General features: G+C 40.3%; 2 protein-coding genes across 4 annotated transcripts in view; one reads left to right on the plus strand and one right to left on the minus strand.

The window, feature by feature from the left end:
- LOC102237693 (neuroligin-2-like) overlaps positions 1-10,645 on the plus strand; it is an 82,425-nt gene extending 71,780 nt beyond the window's left edge. For 2 of the 3 annotated variants that reach the window (XM_005803598.2, XM_023342493.1), the window contains 3 exons: positions 72-225; positions 1,658-2,024; positions 4,131-10,645. In XM_005803598.2, the coding sequence (XP_005803655.1) occupies positions 72-225; positions 1,658-2,024; positions 4,131-5,061 (1,452 nt within the window). In that variant the 3' untranslated portion in view covers positions 5,062-10,645. The remainder of the gene's footprint in view (positions 1-71; positions 226-1,657; positions 2,025-4,130) is intronic. The other variant, XM_023342492.1, reaches the window with a different exon arrangement.
- A 1,983-nt stretch (positions 10,646-12,628) lies between these two features.
- Positions 12,629-14,497, minus strand: LOC102220798 (endonuclease domain-containing 1 protein-like). Its single transcript, XM_005803619.2, has 2 exons — positions 14,177-14,497; positions 12,629-14,061 (listed from the first exon to the last, which is right to left on the minus strand). The coding sequence occupies exons 1-2, from the start codon at positions 14,471-14,473 to the stop codon at positions 13,453-13,455; spliced, it is 906 nt and encodes a 301-aa protein (XP_005803676.1). The 5' UTR covers positions 14,474-14,497; the 3' UTR covers positions 12,629-13,452.
- Between the last annotated feature and the right edge of the window lie 4,403 nt (positions 14,498-18,900).

Below are 18,900 nucleotides of genomic sequence, written 5' to 3' on the forward strand. Positions count from 1 at the left end.
GCAGATTCTTGTTGTTCCTTTAACAAGCGGTGTGTTTAGATTACTGTCCTCTCCTGACGTGTGTTCTTCAGGGCGAGTTCCTCAACTATGACATACTGCTGGGCGTCAACCAGGGAGAAGGCTTGAAGTTTGTGGATGACAGTGAAGGAGAAGATGGGATCTCTGCAGCTTCGTTCGACTACACGATTTCAAACTTCGTGGACAACCTGTATGGATACCCTGATGGTCAGATCACAATCTCTCTTACCTTATCATGACTAACTAGTTCCTCGCTGATATCTGTATCTTTTCCTCTTTTGCGGTTTTTTTGTAGTTTCCAGTTATAGCAACTATTGGAATCAAAATGCAGAGAAGGTCTATGAAAAACTTGTCATATTGTAGCAGAAATAATTTGAATGAATTTCCTTCGGCAGCATCTTATCAGTCTCTAGTAATCAGAGAAATGTTGACTCCAATAACAGTTCCTGAGTTCAGTTGTTTATGCTGACCTCCATATAGATCGCCATCATAGTATCCTGATCTCTGGTGTTGCTGTTCTTTTTCAGATATTCTGCAGGAGATTTGCTTTAGTCCTTGAGATAATTGTCTTTTTGTTAACCTTCTCCACCCCAGTGGTTCTAGGGCTGGTGCTTATTCTGCTGACTAAGTATCCAAGTGTTTTAATTCATCTCTACAATTTTTCTTCCTAAGAAGGCAGTTTCCTTGTTTAGTTTTGTCACAATGCACCTTTTTTTTTTATTTGTGCATACCACAATATTAACACGTCAACTTGAAGTGAAGGTTATGTATGTAAAATGCCAGCTCTTGCGAGACAAAATGAAATAAAACGATGGATGGATGGATGGATGGATGGATGGATGGATGGATGGATGGATGGATGGATGGATGGATGGATGGATGGATGGATGGATGGATCTGACTCTCAGTTACATGAGTCGTTTAACTGGCGCAGTGCCAATAAAAAATATTTTTGGGTTGAATTTGTTAGAGCAGCTTTAAACAACAACTGATGTTTGGAAACTTCAGAAAACTGATCAGATCAGCAACAGCAGCACCGTTAGACGGTTGTTACACACACTTGAAGCTGGACTTATTAACCCCATTGGACAATGTTAAAAGACTGATGCTGCTAAAGACCTGGGTCAATAATGGCATTTCTGAACTGAATCGCCCAATTTTGTTACTGAACGGACGGCCTGACATTTAATGTTAGGAAATACAGAGGAGTTATCTTTTGCAAAGTAAGCTCAAATCATCAACTATCCACCACCGTGTTTAATTTTTAATAGGCTGGATGGTTCCCAAATGTCTCGACTCTTTTCCTGTCACAGCAAAATACATTTTTTCATAAGTTTTGTGGTTTGTTTCAATCCAGCGCTGTACTGCCACCAACTTTTTAAAAAGAAAAGGCTTTCTCTTGCCTATTATTTCAACTTTCGAGAAACTTCACCATAATCTTTCAGTGTTTTGTTCACAATCCTTACCCTTTAACAAGCTAATTAAGATCAATACATTTACTGCATATTTGATACCTTTCCTTAGTATTATTTATTTGCCTCCATTTTACAATGAGGAACATGTTGTTACAGCTGTATTAAATTACCACACCCTCTGGTATTAAATGATTGCTTACATTGAATTTTGTTTTCTTTCCAAGGTAAAGATATTCTAAGGGAAACCATAAAGTTCATGTACACAGACTGGGCCGACAGGGACAACAGCGACATGCGCAGGAAGACCCTCCTGGCTTTGTTCACAGACCACCAGTGGGTGGCCCCGGCCGTCGCCACAGCCAAGCTTCACGCAGAGTTCCAGTCGCCCGTCTACTTCTACACGTTTCACCACCACTGTCAGACGGAGGCACGGCCGGACTGGGCGGACGCCGCTCATGGAGACGAGATCCCCTATGTGTTCGGGATTCCCATGGTGGGAGCCACTGATCTTTTCCCCTGTAACTTCTCCAAGAACGATGTAATGCTCAGCGCTGTGGTCATGACCTACTGGACCAACTTCGCAAAGACAGGGTAGGTAAAAGACCAAAATGTAGAAAGATTGAAGTACATAGTGCCACGTTTATAGCTTATTGACTCACCAGGTAAAGGTGTGTATAGAGTCAGGGCAATGAAATTACTGATTAGATGTTTAGGAATCATTTCTGTGACGATTTGGTCACATGTCACTGATTTTGGGGATTTTCTTTTTACCCGCAATATTAAACTCTTTGCAAGAGCAAGTTTTGGAGATGGTTTTATCATCGTCTTCATGAAGGCCCTTAACATGCTTAGTGATAGATTACACATCAACCTCCATTAGGCTTTTTGTTTGCAGTTCCACTTGTTTGAAACTTATTTGCTGCTCTCACTTTAAATATGGATATGTTTAGGTGCTAATATTAATGAATGGTGCTGCGTGTTACACCAGTGTGATGTTGGTGGAAGACGAGCTTAGCTGCAAAACTGATATTCTGTCTGATCTCATGAGGAAGAGAACCTCTTTATGATTAAACACTTTGCATTAACTCTGGCTTGCATGGATTTTATTAATGTTTCCCACTCACTTTTTTATAATCGACTTTTCCCATGGTGTTCGTTTCTTTCTAATCACTTTAGCAACACAAGCGAACATGAACAAGCATCAATGTACTTGATACCCTAAAAAGCGTGGAACAGCTGTTTCCTGGAATACTTCATAATTATGCAGATAACACTTTGCGGCACTTCCCTTTGAAGTCAAGTCTTGTTCAAATGCAGAGCATTTCATTTGTGTAACACTTTAATCAGTTAATCGTGTGGCAGGACTACAGCAGATGACATCATGAATGTACAGACACTTAATCAGGAGCTTCTGTTAAGATTCTTGTCAGAACGAGGCATGAATGATCAGATCTGCCACTGCTTACTGTGTTACTCAAAGATTTACAACATATTGATATCTAATTAGTTCTCAATCAGGTCTTAAACCCAAATAAAAAATATTAAAACAGATTTTTTTATATATTTAATCTAAAAGAGGACTTAATTAGCATACAACTTGCTGGATGTGCAGATCTGGCGAGACGTTTTCATCCAAAATCACTTTTGTGAACTTTTAAGAGGCTCGTTTTAACCATTCCTTTTCCACAGCAGAATAGCTACACCACTTGCATCCTTTTCTAAAATGATTTTCTAAATCAAAAATTGGTTGCCAACGTTTTAGTTCATTCTGACTGTTCTGGAAGTCACACTGGGTCAAAGCTATGCATACCACTCTGCAAGTTTTAACATTTGCTTAAATGTACCACAGCAACTTGTAAACCTCTGAAGCACATTTTGCCTCTTCATGAAATGTAAACGAAAATGGTGTGGCTTGAGATTTTAGCAGTTTGATTTCTCTTTTGTTCGTTCATCAAAGACTATGAACCATTTTATTGTTCATAGTCTATGAACTATGTGTGAGACTAGTGTGAGACTCGCACGTTTATCTTGGTTGCATTTAACCAGAAAACCCTTCACTACATTCAACCTGACGACCCATCTCGGGTCAATTAGCATTCACTTATGCATTTGAATTGCACCAGAGTTCACTTCAGCCTAACTGAGACCCATGTTTTTAGTTGGAACAGAGTTTGCATCAGAGTTCGATGGGTCATTCACACCTCCTGAATTCCTAGGCAAACAAACTAGAATGTGCTTAAACTGGACTAAACAGGGCTGGTGGGAATGTACCCTTATACATTTCTGTTTTAATCAGGCTAACATTGAGCTTATGGAAAAACCCAAATGTCAATGCTGTTAAAAATGTATTGACAAAGGTGAAAAGCCAGGCAAGTAGGTGAAGACCATGCAATTTGTATGAACTCTACCAATTCTGTCAAGGAGAGTTGTCAAATATCCAGCAAGAATAACACCAGAAGCTTGTTAACTGCTACAAAAGTGTGTGGTTTCTGCAGTCCGTCCATGTCTCAGGAAGCAACAAATTCCATAACAGCAAAACAAAATGTTCTCCAAAAAAAATCTGGCATGAATTTCAACTTCTTTGATAGAGCGCTGTGTTTTAACACCGGATGTTTATCTGTTTAGAAACAGTGAATGATAGCAACTGTCATCTAACAGAAAAAAACAACCCTTGAATCTCTCCTTTTTCTGTTCCAGGGATCCTAATCTGCCTGTTCCTCAGGACACAACATTCATTCACACTAAGCCTAACCGTTTCGAGGAGGTGATTTGGACCAAATTCAGCTCCAAAGATAAGCAGTACTTGCATATTGGCCTGAAGCCACGTGTCAGAGATAACTACCGTGCCAACAAGGTTGCTTTTTGGCTTGAGCTTGTGCCGCATCTCCACAGCCTGCACGAAGAACTCTTAAACGCAGTCACAACTCGACTGCCGACTGGAGGCACCGGCCGACGCAAGGTGCCTCCTCCCGTCAACTCTTCGCCCCAAAAACCACCGGTGTCCACCTACCCGTCGGAACCTGACCCCGACAGCTCAGAGAGACCCCGCCCCACTCCCTTCCCAAGTGAAACGAGGGACTACTCCACTGAGCTGAGCGTGACAGTGGCCGTGGGCGCGTCGCTTCTCTTCCTGAACGTGCTGGCTTTTGCCGCACTTTACTACAAACGGGATAAGCGCCACGAACTCATGCAGAGGCGTCACCGCCGGCTCTCCCCGCAACGTGGCACAACAATGGGCATGGGGGTCGGCATGGGAGTTGTGGGCGCCCCACCGCACAACGACCTAGCGCTCAGTCAGGAGGAGGAGCTGATGTCACTGCAGATGAAGCAGCAGAGGGTGGAGCTGGAGCACGGGACACCCCTCCCTTCCCGTGCCCTCCACGGTGACCTGGAACCTCTTCGTCCTCCCGTGTGTCCCCCTGACTACACGCTGGCGCTGAGGCGGGCACCGGAGGACGTGCCACTGATGACCGCCAACACCATCACCATGATCCCCAGTACCATCAGCAGCATCCAACCGCTCCACCCATTTAACACTTACCCTCCTGTCCCGGCCCCTTCGTCAACACCTGTTCCCAGCCACAGCAACAATGCCCTGCCTCACCAACACTCTACTACCCGCGTATAGGACCAGGCACAAGCTCCGCTACTCCTTTGGGCTCACCAAGATGCACCACACAAACTGCTCCATTCCAACTTCACCTGTTTTACCCCCAACCTTCTTTGCCGTCTTCACATCTTCGCCCTCATCAAGCCCTCAGATAAAGCTGCAGTTTGTAAGATTTGAAGCGGTGAAATACCTCTAAGCTATTATCACATCTTAACGGGGACCGGATGGAGAAAGCACCCTTGTCATCACGCTTATTCGTGTAATAGCTCAGTGAAAATTCGGTGCTTAGGAAAGGTTGCTCGGTCACGCCGCTTTAGACCCGTAGCTCCCTCGAAGAGGGGTCGTAATCAGTCAGACGTTTAACGTGGAGTTCGGTACACGCGTTTCCTTTCGTGTCAGTGTGGAGCAATGTTTAACAAAGAGTACAAACACACATTGTCATTCATTTAGGGAGAAGATCATACAGTAGCAAACAGCTTTGTGCGAGGCAGCATATGTCCCAGCAAGCTGTCTGTCATAAAGCGCTGGTTTCTTGAAGCTTACAAATTGCAGCTTTAAAAAGGCCCAATCTGGAAGGGGGATTTGGCACCCCATACAGAGCACAGTGCTCCAGCAGCTGTCTCTGCATTGTGATTTTAGAGATTACTGTATAGTGTGAAATATACTGCCGAGGCTTGGAATAGAACTGACGTTGGACAGCCACATATGACTAAATCTACTTTGGATTCATTTACAATATTCACCGTGGTTTGGAAAAGTGTCTTTACCCCTTGATCGTTTTCACGTTTTGTCACGACCACAAACTTTAACGGTTTCTATTAAGATTTCATTTGATAGACCAACATAAAGTAATACCTAATTGTGGGTGGAAGAAAAATAATGCACGGTTATAAAAATCTAAGAAGTGTGCTGAAAATTATTCTTTTTAAGTCTTGCCATGGATTGACAACTTGTGCCACATACCTTAATTTTGGAACAAGTACCACATTAGCATCATCATTTAGTATTATAATCTTATCAGATTTTTTTTACAGAACTTTAAAACAGTAGTACAATTGTATTTTTCATGTGTTTGTTGTGTTAGGTCATTGACATTGCATGATTTATAAATTTGTACGTTGAAATATTAACAAAAAGGAGTCAGTGAATTACAAGTGGAGTAGAGGAAAGTCCAGTCTTTCTCACCAGTCTTGATCTCAAAATCCGAAATGCCTGCGGTGCATAAAAAGATTATTCCTGTCAAAAAAATGTTTTGAAATAATAATAATTTGTACTTCTATATTGAATCTCTGCACTCAGTCACAGACACACAGCATGTTCCCTACAATCTCCTTTAGGGAACAAGTTGCTGCAGTGAAATATGACTTTAGCTTGTATTATTACTGCTATTATTAATAGCAGTTTTTGTGCTTAATTCCTGGGTTATTATTCGATTACCAAATAACTGGAAAAGCTGTAAAACGTTTTGACTTCAGCAGGTTAAACAGCACAAGTTGTGAGAAAGGTACCACCAGTGGTGGTTGTATTGTGCATTATTAGATATCCTCCACATGCAGCACTTTCAGACTTTTCTTCTTTTTTTAAAAAAAATAATGGAACACCATGTACAATTTGCCTTCCACTCTATAACAGAGGCTACTTTGTGTTGGTCCGTAAAACAAAAATCCCACAATGTGGAAATACTTCTGCCAAAAGTATATACGCTTTTTCTTGTTAGTTTTATTTTTTTTAAGATTTGGGGGTTTTATTGATAGTTAACAAAAGTAAAAGACTTACAGAGAGAAAAGGAGAAGATACATGTTCATGCCAGGTCTACCGCGGCGGCAGGCAAAGACCCACAATGCATTTTAAAATTCAGTTTAAAAACAGTGAAACCTTTCCATTTTGGGGGGGACAGGGGTGCACATGTCTACAGATTTCCAGATTGGGACTTGACCTGTCAGGCCTCGCAGAAAGTAGCTGAACCCCATTCAGCAGGACGCGGCCTGGAATCCAGGCTGCCCATAAGAACTCACCGCATCCACACCTCCCAGGCTCCACTCACGTCCATCACTTTCCTTGTTCCTCACTCATCATCTCTGTCTCTTTCCTCCACCTCAGATCAAGTGAGTCCTCCCCACGCTTTTGCCGCCGTTCCGTCCTCCTGCCCATGCATCCACTCTTGTAGCTCTTTTTTTTTTCTTTTTCGCGTCCTCCTTCTCTCAGTCACTTCTAGACTCTCTTTTCCTTTTAGAGTCTTTTATACAAAAAAAAATGAAAAACAGAAATGTAAATGATGTATTATTAATAAATTGTAAGGATATGAATGAAAAAAAAAAAAAAAGATATTCTGATATCTCGTTTTTACCAGCATTCTTGGTGCCAAGTACTGTGATGAAGTTCCTTTTTGGCCGGCGTCCGGTGGACCGCTTGCCGAGGTCCGTCCTGACTGTATCTCATGAAGAAAAAAAAACAAAAAACAAGGAGTCCCCATCAAAAGAAAGTGCCAACCCCTTTATCTTTCATTTCAAACCACACACACACACACACACACACCCACACACTTTGTGTTTTAATTTACACTCAATGTTGCACTGTGTGCTGGTCTCTTCTATAAAGGGAAATCAGATTCAATATATCCTCATTTAGAAGAAGAAAATATATGAAGTTTTATTAACTACTTTGCTGTGTGGGATAGTTGCATGATTTTTTTTTTTTGTGTGTGGGGCAGAGTTTTCATTTCAATAATTTCGATTGCCTTGTTTGGTTATTTTCCATTGAATTGTTTTGCTTTTGGAAATATTTCATTTTCTATTTTAATATCAGCTGCACTTTGTGGTACTTTGGAAAGTATTAAAGTATTAAAGAGATGAATATTGTGTAAAGCTATGATTATAACAAAGAGAGTAAATATTCCCTCTTTATTTTATTCTATTTCTTTTTTCCATTTACTAACACCGCGGCTGTGCCACAAGACTACCAGAGACTGATGAAAGCCTTGTTTTATTTTTATTCCCCCCATTTTTTTAATTTTTCTTTTAAAGCTGTCAAGTTTGCACAGTCACTGTCTCTCAGCCTCTTACGAGGAAAGCACTTTTTACGTTACAAAAAGAAAAACAGAGACATGACTTCTTCACATGAATAATCCAAGCAAGGGTCATGTATGTGACTGATATTAAGTTAATGCTTCAAGCATCTAAGGACGACTCAATTGTTCTTTTTGTTTTTTTTTTGCCGTCGTCTCATGGTTTTCGCTTCGGCACGGCGGGTGAAAAGAAAATATATATTTATGGTAAAACAAGAAACAAAACAAACAAAAACAAAACGATGAGAGCCTTGTATGATTGTGTCACTTGTTTCGCACAACTGATCACAAGGATGGGTCGTACCCCGGACAATATTTGGGGGGGATGGAGAAAAAAAAGGAGAAAAGACAAAAAGGAAAAACTGTGACATTAGAACAACACTGAAGCGGTGAGAAGCAGTGACTCACTGGCGACGACGACGAAACAGTCTGTGTGATCCGTCAAATGCGCAGAGGATGCGGTGGGGGCAGGGGGTTAGGTGGTGGGGAAAATCCTGATTAAACAAGACGTTACTCACACCTTGTACCAGAAAAAAGCGAGGCGACTGGGATTAGCATCTGTAACGTCCTGCGCCCCCCGCGTGCTTAGGATGCCGACGCTCCCGGATCCAGACTGCCATCCCTCACGCTGGGCTGGAGCGAGCTGGGAGGACGAAAAACCAACAAAGAGAACCAGACAAACTGAACTTTATTTTTTATTTTTAAGTGTACGAGAACAAACTGGAATTTGTAAATATTATGTTTTGTCGTTTGGTTTGGAGTGATTGGCCCGGAATTTTTTTCTTTGAGACAACAGGTGCAAGTTTAGATGTCTTAACATGATTTCAACGCTCACGCACACATAGCCGGTTTGATCAGCTGCTGTTTACAATGTCTTGCGAAACTATTTGTAGGGCTACCCCTCCTATCCCCCCCCCCCTGAACTTACTTGTCACATTGCAGCCACAAGTTTCCATGCAGGGATCTCGCTCAATACACCAACACAAACTAAAATTGTGAAGTGGAAAGAAAAATTATAAATGATTTACAATTTTTTTTTCACAATTGTGAATTTTGGCATGCGTTTGTATTCAGCCTCCATTGATTCAGGTTATTGTAGAACCAGGTTTTTTTTAGATATTCTCTACCAGTTTTACACAGATTTACAATAACATTCCGATCTGGGTTTTTTATTATTTTTTAATTCATTCTTTAAAACTAAGTAATGCCGACATAGTTCTTGGTTTTTATTGAACCTTCACCCCAGTTTCATGTCTTCTGCAGCCTCAAGCAGGTTCGACCAACTAACTATGTGCCTTCTGGGCACTGCTGGTTGGTCTGGATTTTATTTAGAGTAAGTTATTTAGAGCATCAGAGTAAAGGCTGGATACCACCATTTGGTCTATTTTTCGGATTCTTGTTGGTTAATACCATTAATCCTCTAGCTTGATGGTGTTCCATCGCAATAAATCCCAATCAGATGCATCGAAGTTTGTGACTGTAATGTAGCAAAAGGTGAGTATTTTTGCAAGGCGCTGTAACTGAGTTCATGATCAAATCTTATAAGGTGGGCACATGAGAATATCTATCAGCATACATGAATGATTTAAAAAAAAACAAAAAAAGCAAAAGCATGGTTGAGGTAAACAAACAGAAAAAGGAATGCTTTCTGGCTCCGAGCGGCCCAGGTCTCGTGATTATCTACGGTAGTCTAAAGCATTACACCGTGCACACTTGGCACCGTCCCATCAATCATACAAGGCAGCTTTTGAATGAAATGAGTTCTCTCATTGGTGAAGAAGCCAAAGAACAGCTGCAGAGAACAGATGAAGGAAGGGGAAACAGGAAGGATTTGAGTAATGAGACAGAAGAAAGAAAAAAAAAACAGATTTTGTTACAAATTGGCTCAAAGCAAGCCGTAAATCAAGAAATTCAATTTGTGACGCTGGTGTACTTGGTTGTTATTGTCTCACGTCGTCTTGAGCATACGGTATATACCCACGTAACTGGAAGGTTGTGAAATCCTTTGTGCTCTTTTGGTCTTATTTCGAACTATATTCATAGTGGTTGTTTTTGCTAACTTTTGCAGTTTCTGTCTGCACATCCTGTCAACGGGATTGTTGACCCAGCTGTTTGATGTGAGTTTCAGTTACCCTCGCTTCTGCAGTAATCATAGCGAAATGCTTTGTTTTTATCCCGTCCCCTTCTTTTGGAAACAAGGGTTGAAATCAGCCAACAGAAAACGGAAGCACACTCACCAAGTCTACATGTTTACACTACAGTTCTGACGTTGGCTGACAATTGGCATTACACAGACTCAAATATCCTATTCTTGAGACGTTTGATGCCAGATGGTACAGTGAAGGCTTGCACCTGTTTGTCTGTTTCATTTAGTCTGACTCAGTAACCTGCTTGAGGCGCAAAATACACAGAGGGAGCATATTTGACAACGAGGAGTTGAGAGAATTAAAGTTAATATTTCTATTTCAAATAGAGGCTATTACACACTGTCTGTTGTGTATCTGAACTGGAAAACATTAAAAGACATTCTTAAACAAATGCTTTGCCATCATTTTTATGGCCAAAGTCCTGTTGAAGCTGCAATGCTTCGTTTGGCCACTTGAGGGCAGAACGACAATTAAATAAAGAGTCTACAGCAGCTATTTTGCTTTCAGTCCCTGCATATTTAGACCTGTTATAAGTTCTTTGGTGCTTAATAAATCACTTGCTTTCAGGCTTTAATGTAGCACTAGCCCAGATGACCCAAAGTGATGTGAAAAAGTGTTTAACCCACCGACAGATTTATTTATGGTTTCAGACAAATTTAAAAAATATACAATTTAATAAGCAGCTATCACTAGACACCCCCAGGCAGGATTAATGTCAGACATTCAGAATCAAGACATCAACTCAACAGAGCCTGTTTGACAACATGAAGTGAACTAGAAATCATAGCAAAACATCATCCTGTGGTCTTCAGAAATTCAAAAACATGTGGAAATCGTCATCTGTAAGCATGTTATGAAACCATTCCTAAAACTTTTGTACTGCAGTAAAACGCAGAGAGACCTATCATTTGTCATAAACCAGGATTTTATTGCTAAAAAGGGTGGCACAACCAGTTATTAGATTTAAGAGGCAGTGATTTTTTTTCTCATAGTGCATTGAAAAATTGGTTCAATAGCTTTTTCCCTCATCATATGAAATCATCATATAAAATGTTTTTTTTTCTTTTACATAGGTTTGACATTGTTATCTATTGTTTATTGTTCCACCATGAAGCTCATGAGAAGCACATACATACAGTATGTATGTATGTATGCATGTATATACTGTATATACAGTATATATATATATATATATATATATATATATATATATATATATATATATATATATATATACTGTATATATGTACTGTATATATATGTGAGAGCTAGAAGTGGTGTTCAGTCCTAAAAGTGGAATTAAAAGTCTTCCTATTTTTGTTTAAAACATAGAAGGGCATCACATACTACCGTAACTAAATGCTAAATGTACAAAGTGGTTTGTGTTTTGCATAGAGTTGATCATTTTCACAAACACCAGTACTAATACTACAGAGAAAGTAAAATCACCCAGAAGTCCTCAAATCTGGGTCATCTGCCACTCTAAACATTTTAACACAAAATGCTAACATTAGAGCATTTATGATTTTACATTTGTAGATTTTTATTGGAGCATCCCAAACAATGAGTTAAATAAGATCCTTTCCTAATTTCATGTTTGAGGCGGTGTTTTTCCTCCACATTGCAGTGCACAAGCCAAGGATAAACCAATCTAACTCTCGTTTAGTATTGTGGAACATAATATGCTTTCAAGCTTCCACTGGTACATATACGACCGCGTATGAAAATTCCTCTTTTGGCCATAGATTACTTGGTAATTTACCATTTTAATAAATAACCACTCACGCAATTTCTGGGCCTACTGCCTCTTGTTCAGAGAAGGCTCTGCCATCCCACCAGTATCAGCCAGCACTGAGACATGCAAGACAAACAACTATGCACACTCACATCCTTTACTGTCTTTTCTATTTTGGAGTTGCTAATTAGCCTAATATGCCTGTGTTTTGGACTGTGGGAGGAAGGAGTACCTGGGGAAAACCCACACATGCACAGATGGAAGGAGAATTTTTACTGAATATTCATGAGACTATATATATATATATATATATATATATATATATGTGTGTGTGTGTCTGTGCATGTGTGTGTGTGTGTGTGAGATGATTTTTATTATTACTTTTGTTTTCCCCATCAAGAATCAGTAGCTTTATTGTACTATTTTCTTTTTCAAAACAATTCTTTGTAAGTCTGCCCTTTACTTTAAGAAGAAAAAATGTCCTCTCAGCTCCTTATGTGTCCACACAGACATTTACACAAACTGAAGTCTGACTTTAATTCCATTCATTCACGTTGAAATGACTTTCATTTCAAACTCCAAAATATCTTGGCAGCATCTGTTTCACAATGATGACCGTCCCATCCTCTGATCCATATTTATTCAACTATATATATTGGGCAAAATATATATTTTCAACATACACCACAATCACTACTGTTGCTCCCACACTAGATGGCAGTGTGACTAAACTAGCAGTGGAAAATTACTGCTGCAAACATAAAGGGGTTTTCTATTTGAGAGGTCTGACAGCTCACATTGTGTCTTGGAAAATAGAATATCTCTTTGTGTCTTTTTGACAATCAGGTTGAGAGATTGTATTTGTGAGTATATTTAATTTCCTCTGATAAGCTTGAATATTTATGACTTTCCTACCACATATAAAATCATTTTTTTGCTTGTAGTGGAAACAATGTGACAAACTCAAACTGAATATAGATCCATAGAAGTCTCCGGAAGAGTTTAATTAAGAAAAACTATTCCTATCCTTCCCAAAGTTTAACAGAAAGGGGTTGTGAATATTTTCTTCATGCTTTGTTAGAAGGTTGAAATTTTACCCCCAAACTCACTAATTCATATCTGTTGTCACTGCAAATACAACACCTCTGGATTTATTGAAAGTTTAATGTTCTAATTGGTCAAATATTTTGGTTTGAGAAACACAAACACCAAAAGGGTTTATTATTGTTGATTGTGATATTTTTATCAAATTAATTTCCGTCACCTCCCACACAACAGTGTAATCATGTCGATCTCAAGAAAGTACAGCAAAACAAATTCACCTTCAAATTTTGATACAATCAAAACATTATCTATTTTTTTACTGGAATATATTATTGACCTTTCTTATTAGGAGAAACTTTTGAAGCTAGCACGATCATACACATGTCTAACAGATCAACACGTGGTAAATGGGATATCCCTCAGATGGTATGCTGCAGGTACAGCGGGAGAGGTGAGGGAGAGACGCAGTTGTCATAGAAGATCTGAAGGTTCTGGTCAACATCCATGTGGTTTTTCAGAAATATCTCCAGCTCCTGCACCGTCATCTCATGAACACTGTTCCCCTCTTTGGCGTTCTTGGCCAAGGCCGCATGGGACGGGAAGAGGATGCGCACGTCGTGGGGAGAGTTGCGGTCGTAGTCGGTGCAACAGTACGCGGACCATATGTCTTCGGGGATGGCCACCCGGTCCTGGTTGTTGCGACGAATCATGTTCCCCCTGGTGGTCACTCCGGTGACGATGTAGGCAGTGCCACGGCAGAAGTTGTTGAGGCGCACTCGGATTCGCTCCTCATACTCACGCCACGGTCCGATGTTGAACTCCCGGATCTCTGGGACCACGTTAGTCAGTGTGTAGGTGGCAGCGCGGTCATGTGGAGTGGACTGGTGCTGGTCTGGGTTCAAGTGACCTCTTTCATAAAGCACAACGTCAGAGTAGTCGTTTAGTACTGCCTGGCTGTCCTCGAACTTCATGTGGAGGTAGCCATTGGGGAACGGCAACATGTTCCCATTTCCATCGATTTCTGCCAGCTGGGAGGACATGAAAAATAAATTATTCTCTTTCATGTCCTACCAAAGTATCATTTTTTTGTAAAAAAGAGAAACTTTTAATGAACATATGTATTTAAATCTAAAAGACTCTAACCTGTGGTTCGTACATCCAAGGGTAGTCCACACGCCTGTCTCCCTCTGTTTTCTTGAAGGTATAAGCCGAGTAAACCGGGATCCGTTTGTGAGGGTCGTACAGCGTCACATATCGAGGTTTGTCTGCGTAGCGTTGGCAGATCTTCTTCAGCCGGACATCGACAATCCCACGTGGCGGCGTCCCCATGTACAGCGAGTCCTTGCATCTCTCCACATGATTGAAGTCTTGCACAACAGTTGCTAAAGAAAGGTAAGGTAACGCTGTAAGAGCAAGAAACAAAGGAGTGAACATCCCCATGTTTGTGCCTGTCTCCTCAATGACTCGTTCCTTTGCCCTTGTGCAAAATGAGACTCTTGCCGTTATAATTTAAATGTCACACAGCTGATATGCAAAGTTGGACGTGTGCTTCCAGAGAGTAGGCCTTGAGTTAATGTAGGCGTTAAGGGCATGTCACTGCCCCGTGAATTCAACTGTTAAAAACTTCGAAGAAAAACCTGTAGTTTGCAACAAACTGACTTTTTTGGTAGCGTTATAGCTTCTTCATCTCTGAAGTGAATATTACCCTCTATCCCAGATACCAGTCTTATATGATTGATGTCATGAAACTTATGGCATTAAAATGCGTTGCTCAGAATATTTTTTATGCCCATCCACTGGTATTTGAAACCAGACGCAAGTTGTTCAGTTCTACTCGGTTTATAATTGCAGGGTCAGGGGGTGATATCTTTCTCTAGTGGTAATCGTGCAAAAAATAGGGTACGTCCTGGATTGGTCACCACAGTGACACAAGGCAAACAACCATGCATGTACTGTACATATCAAGGATAATTTAATTAGCCCATTTACCCTAACGTGCATGCTTTTGCACTCTGGGACAAAGTCCACACACTGGGAAAACAGGTAAACACCATGCAGAACAGCCCCAACTGGGATTAAAACCTTGGACCTTCTTGCTGCAGGGCAACAGTCCTATTCTGTGTCACTGTGCAGCCCAGTGTTTCTTGTGTAATTGTAAAATGCAAACCTGACTAATCTGACTCAGTGGTGAACAAAAGGCCCCAGGTTCCCAGCGTGACTCAAGATACTCTGCGTCTTGGTTTGAATGGTGGATAAGCCACTTGGTAAAGAGCGATAACGCATGAAAGTTTGAATACCAAGCGGCAAAGATTGTGAGCGAGTACAAGAGAGGTCTAGCAGTCCTTACACATTGCTAGGTCCAGTATCTAGTAGTTCAACTCAATAAACAATTAAATATTTTGACAAGTATTTATGATCATAGAGACTTTTCTTAGACTGGGAATAGAAATTGTCCAGTAGCAGAAGAAACATGACATTGAACTCTTAATGTTCACCTCTAAATGCATCTTCATGTATCCACTGCTTTTTGAAGTCTTTCATAACAACCTCCATATTGCAAATTTTAACAATCCCTGCTCATTAGCCTTGTCTTTGTGAGCAAAAGGCTGTTCCAAAGTGACCCGAACCAGACATTATTTTCATACTTTGAGGGGCTGGATAGCTAGAAGTCAATGGTAAAAATTGTGAAATATTTTTATATAACCACAACTGTATTTGAGTTTAGCTGATAAAAGTTGCAGAGGAACATTTGTCTTGATTGGTTTGACATGTTAAGCACACAAAAAGTAATGCAGTTCCAATGACTTGGAGTGTCTGCTGCTGCTGTGCTGCCCTCTGCTAAAGTCTGCTTTATGCAAATGTAAACTGTCAGATTAGCCCTGGATACAATCCTTCACTGCCCTAATAAGTCAATTTGAGTGACTGAGTGTTGTTAGGAGTAGCTTGCCTCTCTGATCTAATCTTGAGTTATGACAATCATAACTTATGCGACCGGGGCTGATGATGCAGTTATGTGGACAGACATTTTTCAACTGTCAGCATTTTTTACCAATTAGAATTATAAATTCGGACCAAGTATAGATCCGGCTCGGCTGCCCACTGCTGCTCCTCGGTGCAGGGAGGAAGACGGGCTGTGACGCAGCCACTGCTGCTATCGCTCAGTTCTTCATTAGCAAAAGGCAACAGCTGGTAGGTCTTAGTTGCCTCCATGTAGTAATTTTGAGTGTGAATGATGGAAGCAAGAGTCGATAATACAATTTTGAAATAGATGTTGAAATCACTTTAGCGATGACGTATCATGTGAACTTGATGATACATCAAGTTCAAAGCCTCGTCTGCTTTGAATGTGATCTGTAAGTAATCTAGTAGAGAAGTTGCTCCGACACATGGTCTGTCCATCTGCCTGACTACCGAGGAGCTTTACAAACCAAAAAGGTTACCTAAATGATAAGATGTTGAAACTGATTATTTTAAAGGCATATCAACAAAGCATTAATGCAGAAGCCCGAACTGTGCCAAGCCGTGGAATCATTTAAGGGAATATTTTCTTATGGTATTAGTAATAAAACAAATGCTTAACAAATGCTTAATGCTTAAATATTTAATTCTAGGATTAAATATTTCTTATTGTATCGCATTGTATTACTCTGTACCGCAGGTTTGAAAAACGTTTTCATAAAAATTGACATAGACGTAGTTACCAAGTAGTTTATCATGTTAAAGACAGAAAACAAAGAAAGCAACTGTTATCCAATTTTTTTTTTTTTAGCTCTGAGTTACAGTTCATTTCAGTGTGTGCCATCAAACACACACCTACTACCACCAGCTCCACAGTTTGAGAGCCACGGTGTTGAACATGTGCAACATTTCAATCATCTTCAGAGATCAATCTCCATCAATATGCAGTACCTGTCTTTGTCCACATAGAGGCAGTACATACTTTTAGCTGAACTAGATACTACTTCAAACTCATTAGTCTCCCCCTTCCAAATAACAAGGTTGATTCCTAATTATTATCGTTCTTGAATAAATAAAATTCATACATATATTATTATTAATGTGATTAATAAATAGAATAATCAAAAGCTTTACATCCGCCCCTAAATAATCATTTTTGGCAAAAGTTTTTCTTAGTTAATACAGCTATTTAGCTCTTGAGTAGACTATTTAGCAATTTGGCACATTTCCTTTTTAATTTAGGGCCAATAAGTGTATATTATTTTTAATTGTTCTTACTTTATTGCGATATTGTATCATATTTGATCAAATATCACATTTATCAGCATTAAAGAATATAAAAGTATAAAACCAACTAGGACATAATGGTTAGATGTAAACGTAGTGTTCGTTTAAATAGGAAAACTCAGTTTCTAATCATTCATTGCATTTGATTCCAAGGCGAACATGTATGGAGAGCCATTTCAGTGCCACTCACAATATGGCAGACAATTATGTGGGGCAGTGAAGGCAGCAAGGTTTTGTGTTTCTTTGCTTAAATACACATTGAAAGGAGTTTGTTCTAATTAGACTTTCTTGCTTTTTTTTCCAACCTTTCCTACTTCAGGTTGAAACAACGCATAAGATGCTGTTTTTTCTCAGTACCTTAAATTATTTATCAATTGAAATCAAATTTGTCTTTCTTTTCTTTTCATTTTTCATGATATTTGTTGCAGTATGAAAGTGAAGTGCTTTTTACTTAAACTTTGACTGTTAGAGTTGCCTAGAACAAATTTTGCAGATCCCAAAAAGTTGAAATAGTTGGACGAACGTTTCTGTTGAAAACTACCGTGTGCGGGTCATTCCAGGCTTCGTCTGAGTCCGCCAGGGGGGGTGATTTAGCAGCCTGTCTGACATATGAAGATGTAGGAGCCTGCTCATTGGTCTGAATACCCACATGGGGTTGAAGGCTAACCAATAAGAGTTCAGACTGAGCCGGGTGCTGTTGCTATGGCACTTCAGAGGTATAAAAATAAATAATAATAATAAAAGTCTAAGCTAACATAAAAATATATATATATATTCATATAAAAATCCAACACCGGTTTGCTTCTATCATTTCGCCAGCTCGTCTTCAGATCTCCATCTTTCTCGACCTCTCGCTGTGATTCCAGGGCTCCCTGAGAGCTCAACCTGCTTTTTATTGGCCAGTGAAGGGTGAAATGAGCAGAAGAGCGAGTGCTGGTCTCGTATTGTGTGCCATAAAGACTTTAGACCCTCCCTCACGAAGGGAGAACCGAGGCCCCTCCTCCGCCGGTTGTCCTGTCACTTGACATTTGAGCTGGCAGCCCATCTTGTCACCATTTTTACTCTGCAACACACACACACACACACACACACACACACACACACACACACACACACACACACACACACACGCACGCACACACACACACACACACACACACACACACACACACACACACAGATTTCACAAAGTTTGCATCATTTGGAATAAAATGCATGATGGATGATAATTTTAAAACACAATTGCTGCAACAAAAAAAAAGGAAAAGTCTCAGTTTTCAACAAACACAGAAAAAAAATGAGAAAACAACAGCGTATATTTCAAATCTAAGATAGTAGTATAATAATGACAGATGTAAAGATAAAAAGCATTTCAAATATCTCCTCTACTGTACTGGCTGGGTTCCAGCTCCCTCATATCCACATTCATACTGTACACAGACGCACGTAGGCACACAGGAAGAGAATTAAAGATCCCCCCTGCCTCCCCTTCCATCCACTCCAACCTCCCTCTTTATTGCTCTCTGTCTGCTCCTCTCCCCTCCTCCTGTGACAGATGAGAGGGGCCCCCGGCCTCCTGACTGGCTCCGGCCCTTCTGACTGGCAGCTCGTGGGCCCGCCCC

The sequence above is a fragment of the Xiphophorus maculatus genome, chromosome 11 (genome assembly GCF_002775205.1).
Source record: "Xiphophorus maculatus strain JP 163 A chromosome 11, X_maculatus-5.0-male, whole genome shotgun sequence".
NCBI classification, from domain to species: Eukaryota; Metazoa; Chordata; class Actinopteri; order Cyprinodontiformes; family Poeciliidae; genus Xiphophorus; species Xiphophorus maculatus.

What these genes read in the sequence shown, in the direction of transcription:
- LOC102220798 (XM_005803619.2), bottom strand. Translation starts at nt 14,473, where the DNA reads ATGGGGATGTTCACTCCTTTGTTTCTTGCTCTTACAGCGTTACCTTAC. An exon ending in CTTGGATGTACGAACCACAG is followed by an intron (nt 14,062 to 14,176) that starts GTTAGAGTCTTT and finishes ATGTCCTCCCAG; the next exon opens with CTGGCAGAAATCGATGGAAA.